The 27,319-nt window shown below is 39.5% G+C and overlaps 1 protein-coding gene across 2 annotated transcripts in view; it reads right to left on the bottom strand.

Moving 5' to 3' along the window:
- Positions 1–17,032: 17,032 nt before the first annotated feature.
- Positions 17,033–27,319, bottom strand: part of LIN7A (lin-7 homolog A, crumbs cell polarity complex component) — a gene marked incomplete at its 5' end in the record, with an annotated part of 46,363 nt that continues 36,076 nt past the window's right edge. The window contains 3 exons of one of the 2 annotated variants that reach the window (XM_083860686.1): positions 17,033–19,052; positions 20,518–20,730; positions 25,036–25,245. In XM_083860686.1, coding sequence (XP_083716812.1) covers positions 20,518–20,730; positions 25,036–25,245 — 423 coding nt within the window. In that variant the 3' untranslated portion in view covers positions 17,033–19,052. The remainder of the gene's footprint in view (positions 19,053–20,517; positions 20,731–25,035; positions 25,246–27,319) is intronic. The other variant, XM_083860685.1, reaches the window with a different exon arrangement.

Below are 27,319 nucleotides of genomic sequence, written 5' to 3'. Positions count from 1 at the left end.
CTTCCCTTCCCGTCCACCCCTGCCAAGCTCATGTTTCTTTCACTGGGTATGAAGATGGACTGTGTATTCCAGAATTTGACCCTAAAATTGCATGGTGACTCTGCTCTTAAAACAATCTTATGATCTAGCTCTGATGCTGTGCTGGGGAATTTTACTTGTTGCTCTGGCAGAGACAAATTTAGTAAAGTTAGTAAGAATAAACCACATGTGTCTCTTTCACAAGCCACGAGGTATATTTCACAATATTCATAAAGCAATATAGGTTTATTTGCTCCTAGTGACTTTGGTCTTATCTACCAGGATGCAAATTCATTAGTCTACCTGGCTCTGGAAGCAGCCTGGTCAAATCTTCGCGTGTTTCCAGATTTAACAAATGTTTCCTTCTAGGCATGCAATTATGTCTGTCTACCATGAAAAATTTCCGACTTTTTCATTCCTCTAGCTATTATTCAGAACTTAATAAACCCTCTTCACCCTGCCACCTCCTCTCCCCCCTCCCCCAAAAAAAAAAAAAAAAAAAAAGGAAAAAAAAAGATGATATGGAGAGATGGGCTCTTTCAGTTCATCCAGAAACATGTCATATGATAAATACTCTGTGTGGGAAGGGATATATACACCTCACTGTTGTGGGATAAGGATGTATTTGCCATTTGTGTTTGTGTTGCTAGCACTCAGCAGCCAAGGGACCTGGTAGTGGTATTTCACCTCTGATAAGTCTTTCACTTGAACCCAGCCCAGCTGAGTCATGTCACCTAAAGTTATCACCTGACTGGCCTTTGGCAGCATCTCTGGACCACAGATTAAAGAAGGCTTTGCTTAGGGATGGCAAAGGCTGTCCCTGTAGCACACTGAGGGTCTCTGTCCCCCCACAAGGGGTCACAAAGTAAGTGAGGTGGCACTTGCCTTCCTGAGCCTGCAGCAGGGCAGTGGCAGGTGTGTGTCTGACACAGGGTAAGGCCAGCCCACCCTTTGTGCACAGCTTCCCCCAAAATTATTCTGCCCTTGCCCATAGCCTTGAGGGAAATACTCTTGCAGAATATTTTAGGAGGTGCCTTGAACAAAATGGGCTTTCTGTGTATACAGATATGTCTGAACTAATCATGGAGTAGAAGTGGTTTTCAACCCCTGAGTTGTGGTCATGCAGAGATACAAACAAGGTGTTCACACACTCCTGTCATTGCAGATGCTTCAGGACTGTGCAAGTGCCTTAACACAGACATAATCTTGGTTCTGGGGGATCACTTCCCAAGCCTTCTGTTCACAGGAATCATTATGCAAGACCGTGAATGACAGTGGTTTTACTTCCTGGATTCTCACACATTGAATTATGTTGAATTGCACATTCACCACTGCAGTGTTGCAGTGTTCTCTCCCCTCAATCAAAATACCATCCCAAGGATACTTCTTATGCCCAGGATTTAACAGAGTGCAGATGATTTTAAGTGATATTTTAAAGTGAGCTAAGCTAGAGAACTTTCAGCATTTCATTCTGCACTGTGCTGACCTTGGCAAGTGATCTTGGATGAAGTATGCAGAGTAACACTAGCAAATCACATGTTGGTAATGTACACCTCTTTGGCTGGCAGACATTTTAAGAGTCACAAAAAGGTCAATACTTTTGAGAAGTAGCTTTTCAGAGTGTGAGGAGAACCGTTCTGTCTGCGGGATGTTTGTCCATAGCCTCTTAAGTCCTACTATGGTAGTTTACAACCCATAGGTTTTGCTATAGACATCTGGGAAACAAAATCTTAATTACAGGACACCTATGAAAAATGCTCCCATGGGCCAAAAAGTGCAATAATCCTTTTAAGGAAGTGAGCACCATGAAACTGTCTTTAGTCTTTGAATTGGGAAGAACAAAAAGGCTGTTGGGAGATACACCATTCTGCTCAGATTTTACATATTTAATAATAATATTAATAAGTGAAACTGAAAAGAAAGATTTGTATTCTATATGAAACATGTTCATCATTTAAGGAAGGCTGTGGCGAAGAATAAGTAAGAAGGTGATGGTCTAGAAAATCTGAGCTCCAACTATCCCAACTCCTACTACGTGTCTGATTGCTTAAGGCTCTGGGGCAGAGTGTAGTGGCCTCACAGGAAGGTGCAGTGATGCCTCATGGTGTCAGAATAATTAATATAACACAGAGGCTGTGTTACAGCGAGTTTTCTGACTATCACTCACTGCAAGGAAGGGCATAATTCTGCACATTTTTTCGAATACATAATGTTGCATTTTACCTCTGAAAACCGTGCTGATTTGACTTAAATTATGACTGAGGGAGGCAGCTGAGCTTTGGTTTTTTGTGTGTGAAGTCTCTTGTATCTTTTGCTAAAAAAACCAAACAGAGGTCTTGATCTTAGTGAAATATATATTTTAAATTCAGATCAAAAGGGACATATGTACATTGCAAAACTAACATAGAAACCTGGAAAAAAATCTCTTAAATATAACATCAAGACAAAAATCCTGCTTTTTAATGTTCAAGTTTCTTGAGTTGCTTGTGTGGGAGACCACTCATTTTGCCTGCAGGAAAAAAATCAAACTTTTATTTCCTGTGGTAAGGCTTAAAAGTGATACATTTTTAGTAATTCATTCTTGGGGAACGAAGGCATCTTTATTCATAGTGCTCATCTAAATATGCCTAGAAACACCTCAAATTCATAGCTACATTTCAGTGGAAATTCAGCATCTCTTCTTCCCAGTTCACCCTGCTTGTCAGGAGCAGTCAGACTTAACCACAGCAGGCAGCTCACCTCTCCCCACCCTAAACCTCCTCCCTCACTCTCTTCTTCCCTCCTTTCCTCCTCCTTTCCCACATTCTCCTTTGCAGAACCCTTGGTTCGCTCATCACTTCTCCTTGCTCCTCTCAGCTGGACCCTGGCATGCTGGAAGACTCACAGCTGGCCAGCTGACTTCTGACCTTTGGCAGGTTCTGCATGGGGTGTCAGCCTTCCAGCTGGCCACAACTGCCTTCCTGGCAACTAAAGGCCTAATGAGCTTGGCCAGCTGGAGACCGGGCTGGAATCATGCTGGCCGATTTGACCCTGCCTGAGGGATTGAGGGGTTCACCCCCAGATGTGGAGGGAGTGAGCAGTGCATCTGTCTATGTGCTGCTGCTGCCACAGGGCACTGGAGCCAGGCTTCACCTACAGCAAATTGGATTAATGACATGATTAAAAAAAGAGACAGCAGAGCTGGTTTTACTCACGCTTTTTTTGAGTTTTCTGTTGAGGATTAGGCCTCATTAGTGGCCATTACGCTCACTGCATCTCACAGTGTTCACTCCACAGAGTCCAAGAGATACACCAGACCAGAGCTGGACTGAGGGATATATTCCCCTTCCCAAACACAGTGGCATATATTTTCTCTTTATCCAGCAGGTGCCCCACTATCCTGTCTCCAGGAGGTTATGCATTTTGGACACTCAGATACCATGCAACCCCCTGTACTTTCTCAAAAGTCTCCTGCTTTCCACTCCCCTGACCAGCTGAAGGGGAGCATTGATCCATAGAGTCTGTTTTCTTGTTGAGCATTAGTAACATTCATGAACTGCCTGGAAATCTGCTGAAAAATATTGCTGGCTATGATGCCAAAGGCATGGCTCATCTGTGCTTGAAAAAGGTGATACTGTGATATATAAGGGTCAGCAAGCCCAGAGAGAGATCAGAAAGGTGTTTCAGTATTTGCATTAAGTCAGGTGAATTTGGGTCTGACACTCTCTGAGAGGCTTTCAGACCTGGAGTAGCAGCAGAGGAAAAAAATGTGCATTTTTTCTCATTATTCATCTTATCTTCTGTCAATATATGCTTTTGAGCTGATACTATTTTCTGTTTTAAAAATCCATATAACATTACTTGAAAAAGTATCTTTAAAAGCATTAAAACCCTTTCCAGTTGGCTGGAGTGGAGTCAGTCATCTGGGGGTGTCTGTCTTTGCTCTGGTCCTCACTGTCATGGTTCTGTCTCCTTTGGATAGTATCAAGATGATACTGGGAGCAGACACAACACTCCCTTCTCCTCTGGGTCTATGCCTACCAAGAGCTGTCTTTCTGATCCTAAGACTCCTACATTTCATTAACATTGTGCCATGAGCAGCTAGGAGTCCTTCTGGCCTTTTTTTCTCAGGTAGTTTGTAATGCTGTGAACTCCCAAAAGCGAATAGTTTGCTGCAAAACTTCTTCAAATGGATGAGCACCATTCTCTTAGATGCCTGCAGTAGTGAAGATGTAAGCAGCACCTAAATGGTAAGATTTGAGCTCATAATTCCTGCATGATTAAATGGGGATTTTTCTGGGCCTCATCCTGAGTTTAAGCATTCACCTTCCTCTTCCTTGCACACTCTGTCGGGACTGTTTAGTTTGTCACAGTGTAGTGAGTGACCTCCAGAGGAATTTGTTTCTGTTGTGCAACTGGCCAAGGAAGACACATCCCATGAAGGTGCTTCATGCAGTGGAAAAGCAGACACCCCTCTAATCTGAAGCTGTTTGATTGCTGGAAGTATGGGTGAACTAACACCCAGTCTAGGAGAAAGTGACTGTCTCATATTGGGAATTCACTTTCAAAGACACACCTGGAGACAGAAAAAAAGGGGTTCCTGCTGAAGCCAGGAAGGTAAGTACAGAAAACAGGAGGGCAGTGGTCACACAGCTGTATATGCAGTTACTCAATATGGGTGACTCTGGGCAACCGGGAAAAAGTTTAATAACTCTAAAATCCCTTATGCTGAGCATGAAGTAGAGGAGAAATCAAGTAAACAAGGGCTGAGGCAGCTGTATCCTACCAGTGCCCAAAACACACATTTCTCACAGGGTTTCACAAATTATTTCCTGGGTGAAATACAAAAATGACTGAACTTTGAAATGTGAATCTTGTTATTTCTAAACTTCCTAATAAGAAGGACAGTGAAACTCTTTTTAGAAAGGAGCTCATGAAATCGGACTTCTCAAGCAGAAGTTGTCTGCTCTGAGGGGTGTCCTGACCATGTCTGCCTCCCACAACCCACATCCCCATTGCTCTCTTTTCTGTGGAAGGTAAGGACTTTGAGAAAAAAAGAAATATGTATTTTGGTGTATAGTCTTGCTTTAATACATTCTTTCAACAATGCTATGATTAATTATATTCCTTCTTATAAAGTGAATAGTCCTATTTTTACCGTTTCTTATTGTCCATTTTTTCCATCTATGTAGATTTTTATTGTTGACAAGCAATGTACTTGTTTACATGAATAAGTTTGAGTTCCATTTGGGTTGAATATATAAAAAAAACAACTGTTTATCTTCATGTAAACTCTCCTTTAATCAGAAATAATGTATTACAAAGTACAGCTAGACAGCTAGGTTTATTCTTGCTGCAACTCCACTGAAGCCCCTGGAGTTTCATCAGGAACAGATTTGGGCCAGAAGGCCTAGAATATAGTTACAATGTATTCATTTTCTCATGCTTCAGAAATGGACTGTTTATGCACCAAGCTGTAAAGTGATATTCATGATGACTGAAGCCTGAACAACATTAAAATATCCAGATCCTCTGCTCCAAATCCTCTGGTATCCAAAACCGTTCCTTTGCTTTCAAAAGGAGGGGTTTACTACTGCTGAGGGTAAACAAGGGCAGGGGTACAGCTTTGGTGCTCGAGCTGAAATAAGGACTAGCCTGGCTGGTACAGAAGCTTAACTGTAGCAAGCCTATGTCTCAGAATCTCCCCAGCCCAAGGTCTGCTCAGTGCCCTCTGCACCAGCCCAGCCTTCCTGCTCCTGTGGCAGAAGGGTTCTGTTGATACTTTCAGCTCAGAAACCCTTGTGACACTTGCTGCCCCGTTCCCAGAGCCCTCTTTTCAGAGAAATTTTTCTTTAAATGAAAAGTACTGTGGAAAATTGCTTTTTATTGTGATTATAATGGATACAGTGGTTCATATAACTTGCAGTGTGCTTGAGAGCCAGAGCCCACACTCTGTTCACACACTGGCCCATCAAGTACAATCATGTTTTCTGTTTAACTTGGCTATGACATCTAGAAGTAGGAGCTTGAAATTGTGCTCACAGTAACTGCAGTGTTGTTTTGATGGTTTTGAATGCCAACCAGCTCTTACTGAATAGGTAAGATAAGGTAGGTACCTCCTTACCTAGCACCATAGTCATTGATAGATAGTAAGTAAAAGGAACTCTTGAAGAACTCTTCCTCTGGAGCCTAATAATTTTTAAAAAACCTTTGCTCCTTTTTTTAGTTAGAAATAAAGTCAGAGTGAAAATGTTGCTGAACACGTGATAAAACCCTCCACTTTTTAAAATTTCAGACCCATTAAAAAGAAATCAGTATATAGAAAATATTAGAGTAAGATGCAAAAAGGTTTATTTTCACATCCTTTTGAACCAGTAGAAATATCTGTGCACAGGCATACTTTATATATGCAGGTTTTAGCAAGTTCGAAGCCTAAAAAGGGAGTCCATCTGGGGGAATGGAGAAAACCAATATACCAGATTCTTTATTTAAAATGACATAGGAGTATTTCTGGGGGCTTGATCATGTGATGCTTGACTGAGCCTTCAGCCCCCATATGATTTTTATTATATGTAATCCTGGTATGTTACATATAGATGACTTTAGTGTCCCAGGCAAAGCCTTTGCCCATAGCTTTATCATCCCACTGTTACAGGTGATTTTTTCGGAAAGCTCAGGGTCTTTAGAGATGTTAGAGGCTCCTGGCAAGCAGCTGTTCTTCAAGGGGGAGATTCTGCATCTTTTAGCTACCTGAATAGCTCTGTTTGATTCTAATATTGAAGGCCACTTGGTTAAAAGCTGTGAGCAACACCTACAACTGTTCTTCCTCTATTACAGGAAGAAATGTGCCTGGCAAATACTTTCTGGTTTATGAATGCTTTTATGTTCCTGTTTCTTGTTTCCTTTCGAAAAGGAGAAAAGCAGTGTATAATCCAGTTGAAAATGTGGGTTATCTGAGACCTGCCTGTGCTGTAAGAATTAGAGCATTGCCCCAACATTAAACAGTCCTCAAAACTTTCTGATGACATGCATGCTCAGGCAGGATTTGGCAGGTCAGAGCTGACATTGGTGCTGTTCAGCATGGCAGACATGCAGACCTGGTCTCTAACTTTGAGCTGGAAGTTGGGAGAAGTGCCTCTGGATTAATTCCGATGCTGTAATTATCCCGCTGCAATTAAATGAAATGAAGAACTTGGTAAGAGAAGGGAAAAAACCCTGAATCCATACTGAAAGCATATGCTGTGCATCCGAGCCAAATGTGACTTAAATAGCCGTAGCCTGAAAATTGGAATTTATAAGCATAACACCAATCCAGCAGAAAGTATTGCACACAAATACTTATAAAATTAAAAAAAAAAAATCAGCAGCACCCAAAGATAGGAAAACTATAATATATATTCTTTTGGTCTTAATAGAAGTGCCTACCTTCAAGTGACACCCTGCACTTCTGTGAGCTTTTACTCCCTCTGGCTTCTCCAGAGCAGGCTGCTGCAGCTGAGGCCCTTACTGGTGCAGGAATTCAAAACTGAAGAATCCTTTTTCCAGTGGGATTATTCTTTTTATAAAGCTCTGTGTGTGTACTGGAAAAGCAATTTATTTTGCCACTAATGTGGGATAAAGCGTCATTATGCTACTTAGCTGTCACTGGGTAGTATTTGAAAGTGGTAAATCTATTTTGGGCCCAGTAGTAGTTCAGATCATTCCAGTCTGAATAAAAAAATAGGAAGTACAGGACAAGGGCTGAACTCTGCCTCTTCTCCCCCTCCCTCCCCACCCCTCCACTCCAAAAAATCTGAAACTTAAGGGACAGATATTCTGCAAAGTGTAGGATTTTTTAAAAATGCCATTTCTCTAAAATGTTGAAGTACAGAACTTTAAATATATGACTAAATAAATCAACTGTACTATTTAAAGCATTGAAATATCCAGGAGTTAGGCACTTTACAAAATCCTATGGCAGACGAGGGCTCAAATTCTCCAAGGGGATTAAATGTTTAAATATAGCTGAGAATCAGAGACTCCAGGTCTGGAAGCTGGGTTAGGGATCCTCAGTGCCAAGGGCCTTGTCCTTGTAAAGCTGTACAGAACACTGGGAATACGGGAAATTCTCAACATACCAGGAGAGGCACCTGGGCCCCAGTGTAATCTTTGGGAATACACAGTGTGGAGCAGGGCTCTGCCTAAATAGCAAGAATTTGATGAAGAACATATCTGATTTAAGTGTCTTAATCTGGATTGGAATATAGTATCTTTCCTCAGTCAAGACCAATCTGTCCATCTTTCTCTCTGTCTGTCTGCTTTTTCACCCTGTGCCCAAGCCCTGTGTTTCATGATCTAAGCAGGGATAAATACTTCCTTTACAAAGTAAAAGGGGATGTGCAATTGTTCCTCTTTTATTAACTGGGTTGTCACTTACAGCACTCACTCGTGATGTGGGAAGATGAGTTCATGCCCTTTTCTCCTATGTCGAAGTGACTGTTTTGATTAGGAGAGAAGAGAGTGTTTCAGGACATGGTATCTCCAGTGCATAATTGAATTGCATTACTACATGGACTAAACTAGATGGTCCTTCCTTCAGCTTGCATGATGACTTTGGCTTCTCAGACATTTAATTTGCCCCTAAATCAGATTTCTGCTTCCTTTCTCCCAGGTTTTGGGGTGGATAAGTGTGGCATATGATCCTCTCTTTCTGAAGGGCTCTGTCATCTTTTTGGTCATGTGTCAGGAAGCACAGTTCTACATGGCTAAACTGTTGGTGTTTTCCATCCTGCAAGGACAGCACATTCAGTGCTGTGACAACACCTCTCATGTGTGCTCAGACATGATGGGAGCAGTCTGCTCATCCTCATTTTCATGTGTGTCCCTTGCAATGTGTATTCTGGTCACAAAGGAGGCATGCTTCTCATTGAGCACAAATAGGCAGGCTCAGGACCTTCAGCCCATGCCTCTTCTTCAGACTGAGTGGATATCCTGGAGCAAGAGCCTTGTAACCACTGGGCTCCTGCAGAAGGTGATCTTTGTGGGTTGCGAACTGGAGACCCTGTGACAGGAAATTCCATCAGCTCTGCTGTGGTCTGGGTGAAGTATGAGCAGTAGTAACAGCAAGGTCCTGATCCACCACAACTGTCTGCTGAGTGACTTGGGTATTTTTTTTGAGTATTTCTAGATCTTGTTGCCTTCTAGGGAAGGTCTCCTTGCCAAACCTGATCCTCTTAGGACAAGCTGGGGCTCCAGGACAATTACAACAAGGTTTCTGATAAATATCAAGTATACATACTGGAACAGTAATGTATAACAACTTATTCTCTGCCTTTGTCAAATATTGGAGGAAGTTTCTTTCGAGTGGTCACTGTGCACTTTGAATAGTTATGTCCAAGCATGATGAACAGGTTTGCATATTACTTGTAGCAACTGAGAGCATTGAATGAAAAACAGAGAGAAATCCGTGCAACCTGCAGGTATTTGTAACCTCTGTTGTTGAACTGAATTATGACTATGGGGAAGAAGGTTAATAAATTGAGGACGAAATGGCAGGGTGAAATTGCCTCAGGCACACATCTGAAGCATGTTGTTGTGTTGTCTGAGAAAATTCAACTTCAAAGTGAGTGCAGTGTTGCACTATCTTAAGGACTGGTGTCCTAGGATCTTGCAGCGGATCATAGAGTGTGGGCCTCTTTCTTCCAAAGCTCAAATCTTTCCTGGCTTGAATACCCTCAAAATTAATGTGTGTGTGGACAGTGACTCAATAATAATGCTGAAGCAATGTCCAGGCATAAAATTTTTGTCCTTTTGCAGCACCACAGGTGGTATAATTTGGCATGATTCTTTACATGCTTGTACTGTTCTGTGACCTGCATTTATCACTTGGTTGCTTTTTTTTTTTTTAACCTCCCAAAAATCCTGTGACTTAAAGTGGTGGCAGTCACCCATGTCAGATTCCTGTGATTTTGCACATTAAAGGATGCTAAAGCAGCAACCATCTCTCAGTATATAGGATGCATCTAACTGCTTACCCTGATTGAATCTGCTTATCTCTCTCCTGAAAGGAAAAACTGATCAAAAAGTGTACTCTTCCTGAATAAACCCATCTGCTATTACTAGTGCATGACAAAGAGCCAGGCTGCTGTTTATACTCAGAAGTTGTTGTGATGTGGAGTGGCATCAAAATGCACAAAACCATTTTCCATGTGAGTCTCCGGGGAAATGTGGATGCTGTCCTTAGGTATTTAAACTGAACCTTTTTTCTGCTGCTTCCCAAGCTTCTTTGTGCCAAATAGTGCTGATCCTGCCCCTCTACTCAGCCCTAGTAAGGCCACATCAGGAGTGTTGTGTCCAGTTCTGGGCTCCTGGAGTTCCTGAAGCAGGTCAAGCAGAGGGCAAGAAAGATGATTAAGGGACTGGAGCACCTCTCTTACAATGAAATGATGGGCTGAGGGAGCTGGGCCTGTTTAGTTGAAGTTGTTTTATTCCACATTGTCTATGTGCTGCAGACACATGCAGACATTGTTCTTTGTCTCAGTTACTGCCTACCACTTCACACAGTCAGAGTTTGCTTGGCTTCTGTGTACAGATCTCTAGCAGTCACTGTCCTGTGATAAAACTTTTTGTGTTTGTCAGCTAAAATACTGCAATCTGCAGCATCTAAAATTTAGGCTTCTAACCTAATATATTATTATAAGTTCCCTCTGTAGTGAATGAAGGAAAAGAAGCATTTCCTATTATTAATATGAGATGGAAGAGATATAACTACCCATATGTTTTCTTCAAGTCACAAGTTGGGAATAGGATGCTCCTACAGACAAAACAAGAAACCACAGTACTTTCAATGGGAAGGTGAGACAGTGGTTTTATGCTGCTACACTGGCTGGAGGAGAAACACGTTAAAGCTGAGGTGGGAATTAGGACTGATGGGAAGGATGGAGGAGGATGATTAGAAAATTCTTCTGTTTTCAGTGGGGAAAAAAAGGTATTATATTGTGTCAGTAACTGTTACACAGATGAGGTGAATCACCTCTTGGAGATAATTGTTCCCTCCGTTAGCTGCAGAGAGATAGTAGCTGCAATTAATTGCACCTTCACTGCCACTGGTCTCTGAAAACAATGTCAAGTGTTTTGTCTGACTTCTGAGTCACTTCAGCTGGTTCAACAGTGAGTTTTACAGTCAAAAAAACGTGCCAAATCTTCTTATGATTTGACACTTGGAAATATTCTTTTTTTTCCCTCCTATTTTTTTTCCAGCTTTGAAGATTGTCATTCTTTGACTTTTGGCTTACATAGCAAATTTTCTTTAAGATTGTATTCATCTCTTCAGTAAACCTGCATAGCTGAATAGTTTATTTAAGGCAAGATGGCTGCTTCTAAAACATGTCTTGGAGGTGTACTAATTGTAATGCAGACAGCTGCTGAGGGTTCATTCGTTCAGCAAAGACTCTGGTTAGAAACTCTTTGGTATCACATGAGAATCCTTTGCACGTCATTCGAGTCAATGACAATTCTCACATCCTTGCTCCGTGCAGATTTAAATAATCATCCTAGAATTAGCCAGGGATACGGGAAGAAACCAGCCTTAGACACACCAGCATCAGTGGAAGATTTATTTACAGATGTCAGGAGATTATTATCTGAAGCAATTGGCATGTATTTTGACAAAATCTATTTTTTGCCTTAAAGACTAAATTTGGCAAGCAATTAGGTAGTTACACCAGACCGTTTCAGGATGAGCATAGGTTTTTTTTCTGTTACCCTTCCTTGCCTAGGATTGTAACCTTTTATCAGAGTCAGGAGGTTTCTAACAGAACTGGAGAATTTGTGCTGCTGTTAAGCATCATCGTCAGAGCAGGAAAACTGAACAGGACGTCTGGTCCTTAACAAACAGTGATGGCTGTCAGAGCCTGGGCTTTACCTCTGGAGCTTGCTGAAGGTAGGAGTATTCTACCATTTTGACTTCATTCCTCTGTCCTTTCTTCTAAACACTGGTGCCAATTTTCTGAGGGCTCTTGTATTTGTCAAGCTGATGCTTCTTGGGGGTATTGCTTTCTCCCAGGCCTTTCCAAGAGGAACCTGCCTGAGAATATAAGATATTGTATACAAAATGTAGCTCCTAGTTTGTTTTCACTGCTGAAAAAAGGAGAACTTTTAGATGCCTGCATACTTTGGCTAAATGTTAAAACCTTGATTAAAGTTGGTGAAGGAAGAAATTATAGGAGTGTCTAGAAGAGGAGAAATAAAAATGCCTCTAGAGCTAATCCATAGATACACCTGTATCTAAAGATTCAGGATTCTGTCTGGGTGTCCCTCTGAGGAGCGTAGTGCCGGGCAGTGGTACACACCGTTAGCATCCTTGAGAAAATCATAGCTACAATAGAAACCAAATTTGATGGCTACCTTTGGCAAGTCCCCCACTAAAATCAGAGCAGCTGCTGCAGTGGGAGATTCATGGCTTGGGTCGATTTGTTACTGCACCTGGTTTACGTGGCTCCCTTCAGCAAGGCATGGAGATGTGTTTCACCTATCATTTACTTCAATGTAGATTATACACTTGCCTAGCATTCGGGGCATTTTTTTCATCAGCACATGTATAATCTTCAGCAGCAGCAAGAGCAAGTGAAATGTGATGAGACCCTGTGTGCAGTCTAATAACCTTGTTAAGGAATATTTACATTAACCCTAGAATTATTATCCAGATAGGAGAATTGCCCTTATTGCCATAATCCTATTGCTACTTCCATTCTTAGCATAGAGAGTATTCACTCTTGTGGTGTTACTCTACATGAAAATCGAGTTCATCTCTGAACTGTCCACTGACTGTAAAACGTGTGGCAATATGCTGAACGAATGCTGCGTACATCTGTGTGCAGCGCTCTAACGTTGGGAGGAAAGAAGCCCTGAGCAGCCACAGCGGAACGAGCAGCTCTCGGTGCCATGAGCATCGTTTTACACTAGGCGTCTCCCTTGGCATATTTATTGAGCTGTGAGCTCCACCTGCCAGGCCCATTGAACGGAATGAGGCAGAGGAAGGGACACAGATGGATTCGTACCACGGCGCTGTAAATCCGCTATAGTGCCATACACACAGTGGAGACGAACACTGCTCGAAAGACCCAGTCAGCACTTACACTTTAGTCTGAGTTAATTGATGCTTAAACCTCTTTCACATGACCAAGTTTATGTTTTGCTTTAGGGGTACTAAGACCCAACAGTGAATAGTTTAATTTCTTTCTGTCAACCCTACAGACAAGATAAGGACAACATGCAAAAAATTGAAGGCTGAAAGGTGGTGCAGGTGTAAGTTTGGCACTTGAAACATGGTGTAAGAAAAGAAATTAATGGTTTGTTACGTGTTTGATCCCTGGGAGTTTAAGAAAGGCTCTTGCTTTCTCATTGCTTACTGTTGGAAACTTACTTTGAAATAGAATTTCAAAACAAGTGAAACATGGATTCCTAGATGTCTTTTTAGAATACAGTTTCTGGATGCCAATACAGACTGGATGGCTGAAGGCACTGACTCAGTGTTCCAATGCTGCCAGGAGTTGGTTCCACATTTTCACCTGTGAAATTACAGACAGGCATGGGTCTACATGCCAGATATGATGGATTTTCTTTACCTGTAAACCTCACATATTCAGTGTGTGAACAGTGACTCTGACCTATTGCATGTGTATGAATTCACAGTGTAATGTCTCAGGCAGGTCTAGATGTCCATTGGTTCCAGACAAGGAGCTGTTTTTTAAGACAGAGGAGGGTGTGTGGTTGTCCCACAGTCACCATCATGGCAGAGTGCTTTTTCAGCAGGGAACGAAATGAAAGTGAAAATTGTCATCTAATGAAAAAGGGGTGACTCAGGAAAGAGGTGACATTCTTGGCATATCTATTATTTTTTCCAAGGTTTATCTACCATTTTTCTTTCCTCTCAATGTATTTTTCCTCATGTATCCTTGAGGGCTAGTGCAATTATTTTGTGCAAGGCAAGTAGGACAGCTAACTATGCTGGCCCTGGGAGGGCAGCTAATTGGATATGGAGTCCAAGTGAAGAGCAGAGCACTCCAGAAGGTAGACATGGCAAAGCCTAAATGCCACACTTGGCTGAAGAGCCTGTAGGTGATCAACCAACCAAAGAAAACTCACATGGAAAGATGAGTAGGGGAATATTGCAGTTGGAATATCTTTGTGTTGATGTTTGGGCTCTTGTCAAAGGGAATTTGTGAAGCCAAAAGATGGAGTGATAGGAGAGAGATCAGTGAAGAAGTAAGTGAGTTGCTCTCATCTGAGTTTGCGCCACTCTTACCCACCATACTGTTCATGGCTATCTTAACATACCCAGAATTCTTCCCATGCTCTTTCAGCTAAGCATTTTGTGTTGCTCTTTCCAAAAACTGCTATAAGAGACATGGCTTATCCTCTCAACATAAAAAAGTAACTTGTTCAGATAAAATAATATTCTGTACTTCTGGAAAAGTTTTCATGGATATGGGAAAATTTGAAGTATCTTCCCTCTTCTATAGTGCTACTCTGTACTTCAGAGGTTGTACTTTGTCTGTTTCTTCAATCTCAACAGAAATGTTACGGAAGTGTCTCCTGAGATCCAGTTTTTAATTGGGCCAGTTCACAAGCCAATCTCAGGCTTTCACCTGGTCATACGTGCTTATGTTGGTCTGTTTTGTGATGTCAAAATTAAAAGGTTGGGCAAGATTTACAGCTTCAGGCTTAATATAGTTTTCCTTGAACTGAACATCAATTTGTGTGTCTGTGTGTCTAACATACTCACTTTGAGAAAATACTCTCTCACTTGAGAGTTGCTGGTGGGGAGAAACTAACAGGACTGATGAAGAAGGACTGTGATATGTTTGGGTATCACCTTTTTGCAGCACAATCCAGCTTCACATGTCTCAGAGAGAGGAAGGAAGAGAAGAGGTACTCCTCCACCCTCTCAGATCTTTATGATTTTGACAACAGGAACTGCAATTGCTGAATCATATGCTTCTCCTGTGGTCGATGGTTGATGTGGCTGGCAAGAATATGTGAAAATAACTGTAAGAAAGCAAATTGGAAGCTAATCAGAGATTAAACTACTATGTGACTTCTTTTCCTCTTGGATCTTGGCTGTTCCTTTTAGACATCTGCTTTTGTAATCTTTTTACTTAATCCTAGATAGCTGCAGGTTTTAGATTTCAGAACTGGGCTATTTCAGAAGTTCTGCTATGCCTTTTGTTATCCCAGACTCCTATGGTAGAAGTTTAGTGGCTGTCATTTTCGTGCATCTCTGTTTGTAACCAGAAATCAAAAGCAATAGTTCATCTTTTTGGTTGTAGGTATTGTAAAATGCACACACACACGCCCAGTGTTAGAGGTGGCAGTACAGATTTCTGCTATTAGCATTCACAGGCTGAAGCTTGTTGCAATCTACTCCTGTATGTACCACAACCAAATAGTTTTGCTAACAATACCTGTGCTGAGCTCTTAAATTTCTTAAAATAGTTCAGAACAGACATCTGTAGTGACAGGAACCTCCTTACAAATGAGAATACGTGCAAGGCCTCTTGGTCTTCTGAGCTATGAATGTAGAGGTTTAGGATTAGGGAATTCAATCACTGGGGACTTTTTATTTATTATTTTGACATTGTGCATGAGTGTAGCAACACTCCCTCAAATGCCACTATTTATTCCAAGCTAGTAGTTTAAGTTGTTTAGTAGTGGCTCTGCTAATGATCCTTTTAACAGAATGCCTTACTCCATTTTAAGATATATGTCAGAGACTTACCATTTAATGTATGGCTCTAACTCCTGAATTTGGACACAGTCAATGTAAGCTCCACTGCTTGATTTTGGACAGCTGAAGGTAGAGACAATGAATTTATCAAACATGTATCTAAATCTTTCTGCTAGTTCAGACGGCATTCACTTCATGGACAAGCAGGGTTAACACGGGTCTGCTTGTAACTGTTTGAGCACATGCCTAATTCATCCTGACCTTCTCATGGCTAAGCACAATGTGTCTCATCAGACACATTGTGAGAGCTGTGTGTCTCATCAGACATGTATTGCAGCAGGCAGCACATTCCTGCAAACTGGCCCAGAATACTCTCAGGTTTAGAAATCAGTTTTGTTTTATTGAATTCTGGATATGGAAACAGTCTCACTTATGGATGGACAGTACTGCTTCTTGCTAATAATCCACTGCTTACATGTGGAATTGTCCTTAATACCTCTAGACACTTTTCTGCATAATTCTGAAATCCAAGCTGGTGACATTTTTGCTTTATCAAAGACTATGGAATTCTTCAATACCTTATAAAGTGCCAGTCAGATCAAATGCCACAAATAGAAAAACTATGGCTAGCACAGCAGAGCCATCAACTCCACTAAAAAATGCCATCAACCCTTGAATCTCTATTATTATTATTAGATCCTGCATCTGGATCTTTGGTGTAAGTGAACATGATGCAAGAGTGTGTAAACACTCCTTTGATTACTGTAATAGAGACAAAACAGGCATCTTGGATCTCCTACCTCAGTTTGCTGCCAGTGCAGAGAAACATGAGGGAGCCCCAAAGGCAATAAAACTCACTAAGTTGACTGAAAGAATATCAGTTTAGTGTAGTGTAACAGCAAAGGCCAGGAGACCAAAGTTAAAATACAATGCACAAATACCTGCAGACCTGCATGTGGAAAGGGCTGTCTTCCCTGCATTTCTTCTGGATACTAATTCAGCTGTGCATATGTGGAAGTATTATGTCGAATCAGGACTAAATACATTTAAATCATAAATGAAAATACTGGCTACAAGCAAAACCATATCATAGGCTTAGGGACAGTGGTTATTCTGTGATTAAGTAGCTGTATATTTTATTGATCAGTAAGGGGCATGAAAAGCAACAGAAAGTTGTTTCTTCCTGTTTCCACTTCAAAGTCATTGACAGTTCTTACTGTTAAATGTTGGCAAAGACTAGAATGTTAATTTTAATGTATATAAATAATTTATTGAATAATAATATATGAAAATGAATTTTATATGCTTCTCTATATGAATGACAGTCTATTATTGAAATTTATTAATCAGCACATTCCACTCAAATTTTTTGAGGAAGAGGAGGGAAGGAGGTGGAGAGGCAGTTTGGAAAAATGCAGTACAGTGGGCTGACTAAATCTGAATACTTGGTCTCTGAAAATGCAGCTATCAGTGTAATTCAAATCATACTGATGAGATACAGAACAGTTATATGCAGTCATAATAAGAACTTATATACCATCAATATTAATAGCAATGCCTGTTTGAGAACAGTTTTAAAATAGGTACGTACAATTTTATTAAGTATAAAAAGACACCGTGCAGAGCACAATACAATATATTTCATCTTCAGTTCTGGTAGTTCTCAAACTCCACTGTCTTAAATTGATATTGTCACCAATGACCACTGAATATAATTACCTCTCTGTATAAAATGATGCTTCTCCAGATGAATTCATGCTGTTTGTTTTTAAAAATACAGTAATTTCCTTTCAATGGCTACTTACACTGATCAAACACTGTCAAGACTGTTGGCTAGCCTGCATATGGTTTCTAACATATGCTATGATACTGCCGATTTCCCCTGTTTTGCTTTGTCTCTGCTTGAGAATAGATCCTCCAATATAATAATTTTTGGACTTTGTTCCAAGTTCACAACCAGAGCACTGTTTCTGACCATTTCTACATTCCATTCCTCACATTACTGAACTTTCACCGACATCAGCAGGAGTTTTCAACATGCAATGACTGTATGATTTTCCCCTAATCTCCTTTTCTCCCCCAAGTCTTTTCTAATGAAGCATAGAAGGCATGTAAAAATAACCTCTTTTTTAGGATTTGGGAGTCCATTTTCTTATTTTCTTGGAAGCAGATGACATTTATAACCTTCCAACTTTGACTATCTTCTTTGGAAAAGCAGACATGTAAACTTAAGAACTTACAGATTTTGCTTGCACATTCCAATTTGGTTTAATAATTAAAAAAAAAAAGTCAGAACTCTAATTTCAAACTGATTTAAACGATAATGTGTGAGTCTCAAAAGAAACAACTTACACTTCCTCCTCCCTAAAATATATTAACATTAGACTGGAAAATAAATTAAACAATACAGAAATGCAGAGATTATGCTATCACAGTAATATCTGCCAAACAAAGCTTGGTCTTTTGCTAACATTAGCTTACTACATTTGCAATACATGCTAAGCAAAGACCCTACTTCTCTAATAGGTACATTCAGACAATATATATTTTATGCAATAAATATATAATATATCCAGTTATAGATTTCTGAATAGTAACTATAATAGATACAAGCAATACCTACGTTTAAAAATACAGTTCTAGGCTTCCCTAACTTTACTACTAATAAAATTAAAGTTGACCTAAAACTTTCTCACTCTGTTGATGCATAATAAAATATATGGAAACACCAAGAGTAAAAAGCCAATTGCTTCTACAAATGGAATACTTTATAAATATAGTAAATTGCTATTTCCAGAGGGAAATCTGAAAATTATAAACAGAAGTTAGGTTAAAACAGCTCTACAATATATAGTACAAAGTGGTTATGAAGCATGATGTACGAGTTTGATGTCTGTGACAAATTTTTGAACTGATGTTTTTAATTTTTGGAGATAACTGTAGAGAAAGATCCTGCTCTCAAAAGCAGCCAATCTTAACCTCCTTAAACAAAACTTTCAGTGACTAGAGAAAGCCAACTAGAAATTTTTCAGAGTAAGGAGTGCAAGATGAGATTAAACAGAATTATTTGGAAGCCCTGGACTTCACTGTTTCATAGGGTTTACCAATCATGTTGTTCTCATTAGGAATAGTCACTGAAGTAAAAGGTATCTGTGACTCCTGTGTGCTGAAAAACTTTACCATGATGGTACCCTCCCTATGGCTCACTTTAGTCTGGTACTGTACATTCTCCAGATGAATTCTGTTTCATGTTCCTGTAGTTGTTTGCTTTTGCTGGAATACTAGAGTACAGCTCTGGTTGCTTGATTACTGAACTCTTGATTGAGGCTTCTTCTTTCTTGAGAACAACCTAGAATTAAAGAAGCACATTCCTCAGAGCAAGCACAAAGAATTGAGGAATTAAGCTGCTGGCTGTCTCTACATGCCTTTCTCCCCTTTCACTTTAAATTCCTTACTTGCTAATAAAATTATTTAAGTAACTGAAAAAAAATTAAAAACTTCATGTATATGTCTGCAATGGCCTTGTTTTAGACAGAAACCACAAACTTACTTCATTAAATAATACAGTTTATACTTCTTGTCTGAGTTGAGGCCCAGAGGTGGGCTTCAAAACCTTCTCAGGGCCCTTGTTTGCACCAAGAAATCTGGAATTCTGGTGGTCACAGGACAGGGTGTTTACAAGGTGAGTGTTTTCCCCTGAATTCCAACAGAGGTCAGTGTCAACACTAATAAGGGTGAAACCATCACTGGGAACTTCAGATTTTGACCATTTGGGGACTTTCTGAGTCACTTGTTGACTCTTTAGTACATGCATATTGTTTTGGAAACAAACAGCTATGAGATGAGGGTCTGGATGTAAATCATTGGAACATGCTTCCTACTTGATTTTATTTAGGCAAATTGAGCATATCTGTAAATGTATTCATAGCACAAACTCTCACTGATTTCAGAAAAACTGCATATACAGAGTATCTCTGAACCCCACATGCCACAGGGAGACTTGCAAGCGTCTTGGAAGCAATTGTGATATTGAATGTCAGGCAAGAGTGATCAAAATACTTCCTACCAAACTGTATCCAAAAGCAAGCACTTACAAGGTGCCCTGCAGAGTAACCAGAATGAAGTTTGGGTTCCCTATTGCAAGGAAGAAGCTTGGAAGACTTTTCTTCACCTACCACCAGAAAATCTTGATGTTTTATTGCAGAGTGGCAACAGACTAGTTGAAAATGCTTTAAACTATCTAGATCAGGTGGCATGTTCTTATTTGTCTGCTCTGGTTGTTAATATAAAAAAATGTTCCCAGGACTTTTTTTCACTTGCAGATAAGCCAGAAGCGCTCAGTGGCTTTTGATCTCAGGGTTACTAGTTGGAAAGTGGCTCCAGAATTTGCTAGTGCCTTTAACCTGTTTTCAAAATGCATTTTTACTGGGAAAAATCATGTGGAAATGTACCAAAGAATAAGCTCTGCTCATCTGCAGTAAGTGCTGGCTGGGCCCCCAAGGGTACCTCTAGGTGCCTCACTGTCCCCCTTGGGGCTCCCTCCATCCTGTCCACAGCCCAGGACCTCATGTCAGCCCCAGCAATGCCCCAGCAGGGCCAGTCTCCAGCTCCCCATAGCCCTGACCTGCTCAGCCATGGGGCTCATGGGCTCATGTCCCAGCCTGTCTCTATCCCCAGGCCTGGGGCTGCCCTGCTTCTGTCTGGGACTGAGATGGGCTCTGGCACCAGATGCTGCCCTGACAGACCCCTGGAAGCGGCTGGCCCAGGTTGGGTGCTGCCAGTGGCCTTTAGGGAAGAACAATGAATCCTCTCACCTACGACATATGATTTTGCTGTGTAGTTTGCTGCTGTTGCTGCTGCTGGATGAGCAATTGCTGCTGTTGCCGGCGCCGGGCTGTTCTCAGTTTCTCGAATCGAGCCTCCATCTCCTCCAGCACCTTGGGCGTGTAGCGCACCACCAGCTTCACGCTGTCCTTGGCCGCCTTCAGCAGCTCCACTGCCTTCTCATGGTGTTCTCCTTCCACACTCTGTGAGCAGATTGAATAGTGAAAATGGTGCTTTGATCTAGGGCTGTGTCTTTTTCATATGGAAAGCTTGTCAGAGTTTTACGTAGTTTCCAAACTTACATTTTTTTAAGGGACCACTAAAAAGAAAGTGTTAAGTAAGACTTATGCACTGCTGGGCATGTATTAATTTTCAAGCCCTGATTTCTATGCTAACGGTGCTTGGAACAGTAAATTTCCAAAACAGGGAGGTGACTTGGCTGTTAAATAGAGTATTCAATTTCTACCATTAAGTGGACTGACTGGAGTCATATGCTTTTTAGGTATGTGCATTGTTACGCACCTTAGGAAAAAGGGAAAAATTTTCTAATGGTGCATGATTGTCCACCTGTTGTAAGACGTATTCAAAAAAATAAAAGTATTGCTTTCTTTTCTGCAAAAAACCCAACAGCCTGAACAACTGCAACTTTCACACGGATTTTAAATCATCTAAAAATAAGTATTTTTCTTCCCACTTAAAATAAATCCAAGTTTTACTATCTACTGTGTTTTAAAACTCTTATGTACACCATGATTTTGGAAATATAAGTCTCCCCTTAAGATAAAGTGTACAAAATTTGACATTATTTTATATTTCCTTTTTTGCTTGTAAATCATGGCCAGTATGGCATGGCATGGACATTCAGAGGAAATGAGAGGATATTCAGTGGTGTCATTTTGGTTTTGCTGTGCAACAGCATGAACCTAGAACAGGCTTTGAATAAACATTGTAATCTCCCAAGCTACCTGAAGTAGAAACATTTGTTTGCTTTCAAAGTGCTGGATGGTTCTTATTGACACCAATAAGAAATTGTGATTGTTTTGTAGGGGAATAACAAGATGGTATGTTTTAATACTTCATTTAACAACCTAGCAAACTGCATTTAATTCATGATTGTTTGTTTTCTCTCCTGTTTGTCCCCAGCCTTGTTCTTCCAGTTTAGACAGTATTTTCTAATTAGAAATGAAGGGTTTGACTTTGCTGCTCTCCAGGTCAATGGAAAACTCCCATTGATCTGAATAGTAATGATACAGAATTAAGCCTAATGCTCTGAGCTATAAGCAAAGAGAGGAAAAAAACAGAGGGGAACATAGCACTGCTAAATACAAATCCTGCTCCCTGAACACACCTCACTCAGATCTTGACAACCAGAGTTTTCAGCTGTTATTAATATGATTTTATACTTGCTCCTAATGTCTTTACTGCTGCTTGCACTCCAATTTTCAAAGTATTACAAAAAATTTACCTGCTTAACAACAGCTGCACATATGAAATAGCAGAGGCCATTGGAGTGGGAAAAAGGAAAGGGCAAAGGGAGTTGTTTTGCTGTTGGAATTCTGCCTCTGCAAATCTCTAAGGCTATGCTGGCAAAATACTCCTGCTGGTATTGGTCATTCCTATACAAGGTGCTTTGCTGACTGGATTATGCTGGTGGGGGGCATTGCAAGGATCTGACACATTCATGTTCCTTTAGAACTTCCCTCCAAATGGGTAAAATTGTTTTAGAAAGTATATATTTACTTAATATATAATTTTTTATTACATATACTTATATACACTTATTCCTTTTTTTCCATTATTGCATTGCCAGATTGCATCTAAGAGGAGGATGCAAAACACTATAGAGACAAGAACAGCTGAAAGAATTGCAGATATTGTGTGGGCAAATACCAACCATTACTCTATCCTGGTTCACAGATTTGCCATAAGTCTAAAAGAAAAAATTCACTTTCCTGAAGACAAAAAAGAAAAATCTGTTAGCCCACAAGTTGGGAGACTGAGAAGAATATTTCTGTTAGGTATCTCTAAACAAATATTTGGTTGACAAATTAGTCATTTAAATCCATTTTGCATCCTTTCTGTATCTGACTCACACAAGGTATCTGACAAATGCAGAATCTTTGCCAGATATCAACAGGCATCAGCAAGTGTTTTTGTCGAGCCATCTGCAGGGCTCACTGCTTTCAATTTCCTTTATTTTTAGGGGATGTGGGACACAAGTATGTAACCAAATCCCCAGCATAATGAGAAAACATTTTTTTTAACATGCAGTGAAACAGATCAAGGAACACTCTTCCCCAGTCATGCTGGGATAACAAATCTGGATTCTGAACACGCAGCTCTAATTTTATGTTGCTAATTATGAAGTTGGATAACCATCAGTGATTGAGCACAAACAAGTTACAGATATTTCATTTCATGTCCCACCACTGAGTGTCTGTTCTATTGCCTATACTGTATATTATTTGCTTTTTTCCAGTTAAATTAAGAGAATCACAGAGTGAATTAGTCCCAGTGAACAATGCTAAATTTAGATTTTTTTTGTCCCATCTCAAGCTGTCTGCAAACAAATAATCACTGCTATAATTTTTGTCTTTTTACAAATTATATTGTGTGAGATTATTCAGCCCAAGACTGCTTTATGAACAGTTGCTCATTACTGTGAGGGTGGTGAGGCCCTGGAACAGGTTGCCAGAGAATTTGTAGATGTCCCATCCCTGGAAGTTCAAAGTCAGGTTGGATGGGGTTCTGAGCAACCTGCTCTAGTGGAAGGTGTTCCTACCCATAGTAGGGGATTGGAACAAGATCATTTTTAAGGTCTCTTACAACCCAAACCATGCTATGATTCTGTGATTATTTCAAGTATGCAACTTGAATTCAAAGTTTGAATTCTGTTGTTTAGACTCTAAATACAAAAATATTCCTCTTGTGTCTCTAAAACAACTCTCTCATGTGTCCATATGCTATTGGGAATTTTGTACTGTGTTTTCTGCTGCATTACTTAAATATATATTCTAGAGCACATGCATCAAATTTTTGACTGGAGAATCATAAAATAGAGGTGACAAGAGGGTCAAATTCAATATATCTTGACATATGAATGTTCACCACTTTCCTCTCTGGTCTTTGCCTATACACTGTTGACAGTAAAAGGATTTTTTAAGAAACATTAATCTATTAGTAAATTGAAACTATTTTTGTCTGCCTTTTTAATCATTTGTTAAAATAAACAACAACAAAATTCATTGATCAACTTTAAATCAATTTAAATTTCAGGCAACCAACTTCTTAAATATTCCATTTATTTCTTTTTCTTTGAGACGAAATAATTTTTTCAGTGGGTCTGTCTTTCCTTTCTCATTGCTATTTGGTATAAGCAAGTTTTCAGAACTAGTACTTCTCTTTTGAGACCATGATAGTTGATAGAAGAAATGGCAAAAAATCTGTCTGAAGTGGTTTTTTTGGTAAATATTTTGTTACAAGAGAAAGAAAATAGCTAGTGTTGAGAGAAACAGATGAAAACACAGAAACATTTTTATTGTTTATGGGCTTGCAACCAAGAAGAAATTTATGTTTTAAAGGCTTAGATTTCTGACTGGACTCAGAAAATGCTACTCTGTGCCTTTGATGCATTTAAATACAAGGTCAGATGGACGTTTGCATGGAAAAAGACTACATGTTCATAAAGGGAAGGGTAAGGTTATATGAATGATTATCCTTATCTTTTCAGTACTTTACATTCTTTTGTGAAAGAGAACACAAAGGAAAATAAAAGGCAGAATTTGACCTGTATCATGGAGTCAGAGCCTTATGTGTCCTCTATTCCAACTGCCCTTTTTTTAACCTCCATATTGACATTCACAGTGAAATTACTATAAAATACTCCACTTTGATTTACATGAGAAATGACCATGAAAAAAAATGTACCTTTTTACCAAGCATATATACTCCCTGCATGGGAACGTTTGTACAGCTGATTTCTCTGACAAAGATATCACAGCTGGATGAGTATCACTAGAAGAAATCTAGAATGTACCCTCCACTGCAAATCAGTACCAAATGTGCTTACCAAATTTCTTTCAATTTTATGTGTTCAAAGGCTTTGCAGGTACTAGACTACACAAGTGCCACTGCATCATCACTGTGCTTGAAAAGGGCTGTGTGCCTCAAAGGCTACAAAATGAAAAAACGACAGTCCGTTATTAATCTTTTACTGCAAGTGGAATTTACAGAATTATCAATTAAGGACCTAGGTTCCTCATAAATTAGGCAGGTGGTGTGGATTTGAAATGAAGCTCTTCAAGCACTCTCCATTACAACAGAAATTGTAATGGCACAAAATTATTAGTGGAGCTGTGCCTCGCTGCACCACAAACGCACACTGAAGGGTCTCTCACAGAACTACATATTTTTGTTTTGTGTGGCTGCATTTTAAATCATGATGTTAGAACAGCTGTGAAAAATGAAAATCCAGCTGAAAGTGAAAGCTCTATCAAATTTCCACATACCACTCCATTAACTGAAAGCAGCTGGTCCCCACGTTTGAGCCCACCATGCCTTTCTGCCACTCCTCCAGGAATGATGCGAGAAATATAAATTGGTGAATTTTGTTCCTTTCCTCCCATGACATTAAAGCCCAGGCCTTCCTCAGTCTTTGGCAGCTCCACCACTCGTGGGTGTGAATGGCCTTCGCTTGCAGCAAATGCAGCAACTGTTGCCTGGAAGAAAAAAATGATTGATTTGGCTATTTAGGGGGAATGTTGTTCATTTGCAGGAAGAAGTCCTTCCTGTGAAAACATTTCAGTATCTTACTCTGACATTTTCTGATTATCTGAAAATATTTTAAAATCATCAAAGCTCTATGCCAATGTTTTTGAAATAAAGGAATAAACAGAGGAACAAAGAGTTTAAGTGACTTGTCAAAGATAATACAGAAAGTTACCAGCAGAGCCAAAAGTAGGCAGAAGAAACCTTACTCTGTGGTGGTGCACCCTTATGATCACTAGTGCATTTCCTCTTTGCCTTTTCACAGAGAGAAAATTTATTCCTGTGGGATAAGATAGTGGGATCTCTAATGTGTTCCTAGTTGAAATAAAGTGGATGAACTGAATTGTTCACTCTCTGCTTTGCTTTCAGAGTTAGGAATTATTTATTTTATATCCTCAAACTATATTCTTAAATTAAAAGTTCAATTTATACTCTTTTTGAAATTTTGCAAAACAAGTAACTTCTGGAACAGGAATAGGAGGTTTTATTATATAATTCCATCAAAACTTTCATTGAAAAATTAAAACTTAAGACAACAACAGATACATAAATTATTAGAAAATTATTTAACTTATTCCAGGGGAAAAACAAAAAGTAACATACTATAAAGCTTGCATCCAGAAAAAAATTACATTTATACTTGATTTTTAACTACAAGCATTTTCTTATTGATCTTAATAAATTATTAAATAAACATTAAGAAAATATTTTATAGTTTTTTTAGTTCAAACTGCTTGAACAATTTTGCATTGCACTAATATTTTTACGCATCCTATAATGCTTATGCTTAATAGAAGCTAGTGGATGATGTGACATAATGGATCATTCTCAATTACATGTTTTTGCACATGCAGAACTTGTCATCATGCATACATATTATGTCAGACATGAATGCACTAAGAGAATGAAATGCAGACAGCCCAGAAATAACCAGGAAATATTGCGATATTGAAACATTGCTCTGTAACCTGCTGTTCTATATGAGTAAGAAATGAGAATGGGAAACATTAATTGGACTTCTCCCCATTTACTAAATAACATAGCAATAATTTCTATGTTTATCTGCAATGTAAACAAATCAGGATTTCACATACACACTTCTCTATATAGAACCAAAGATCTTAAAATTTACATTGACCATTAGCTTTCAATTACAAGATTAAAATCAGAAAAATGGCCTAATCAGAAAAGAAAGTCCTATTTAATACGGAAAATATGCTGCAATTTAGACTATATTAGGTTATTTGCTGCTATTATAGAGCTTGCTTCCCTAAAATACTCTCAAATAATTTTGTAAGACACTCCCAACCTTCCTCTTCTGATACAGCTTTAAATTAAAATCTCCAGACATAAATATTTAATGCCAAGAGATCTTAGTTCCACTAGGACTTCAGAGAGTTTATGTTCACAGGAATGGGACCATAAAGAAGTCTCTCTAAAAAAAGATTTATGGGTTTGCAAGTTATTTTGCATAAATCTGCTATACCACCTAAAAGACCGTGTTTTGTGCAAAATGATAATGGGAAAAAGGAAGTCATGGTGGATCCCCTTGCTTGGAAGCATCTATTTTTGTGCATGTTATGAAAACACAGTGCATATTTCATACTGGCACACAGAATGGGTTCTTTCATGGTTGTATGAATTCCCTTATCATTTCAGTAGCAGCAGTAATATAGCTGTCATTTTCTTAAGATATAAGAAAGGCACGTCCACATGGACAAAGAGACAATACATTTTATTAAAAAAACAGGCAATGTATCAGAAAAAAACCCAGGCTTACGTTTAGCTGTGGAGTCAATAAAATGTTGATCAGGCTGTTTCTGCCCCTGTTCATCCTTACCACTTGCTCAGTACCTACAACTCCCATTAGTTAAAAGGGGATTTTTGATTGTTTTGTTTCTACCTCCCAAATAACTGTGCCCTCTCTGGATGAGATGTATGGGAAAACAGTCCATTAAAATATTGTTTCTTTCAGGCAGACTGCTACAGAAGAACCAGTAGATTTGCTTTTGCAAAGCAACTTTT

Source organism: Zosterops lateralis (genome assembly GCF_965231275.1).
Source record: "Zosterops lateralis genome assembly, chromosome: 4".
In the NCBI taxonomy this organism is placed as follows: Eukaryota; Metazoa; Chordata; class Aves; order Passeriformes; family Zosteropidae; genus Zosterops; species Zosterops lateralis.
This window is presented reverse-complemented; position numbering and strand designations above follow the sequence as displayed.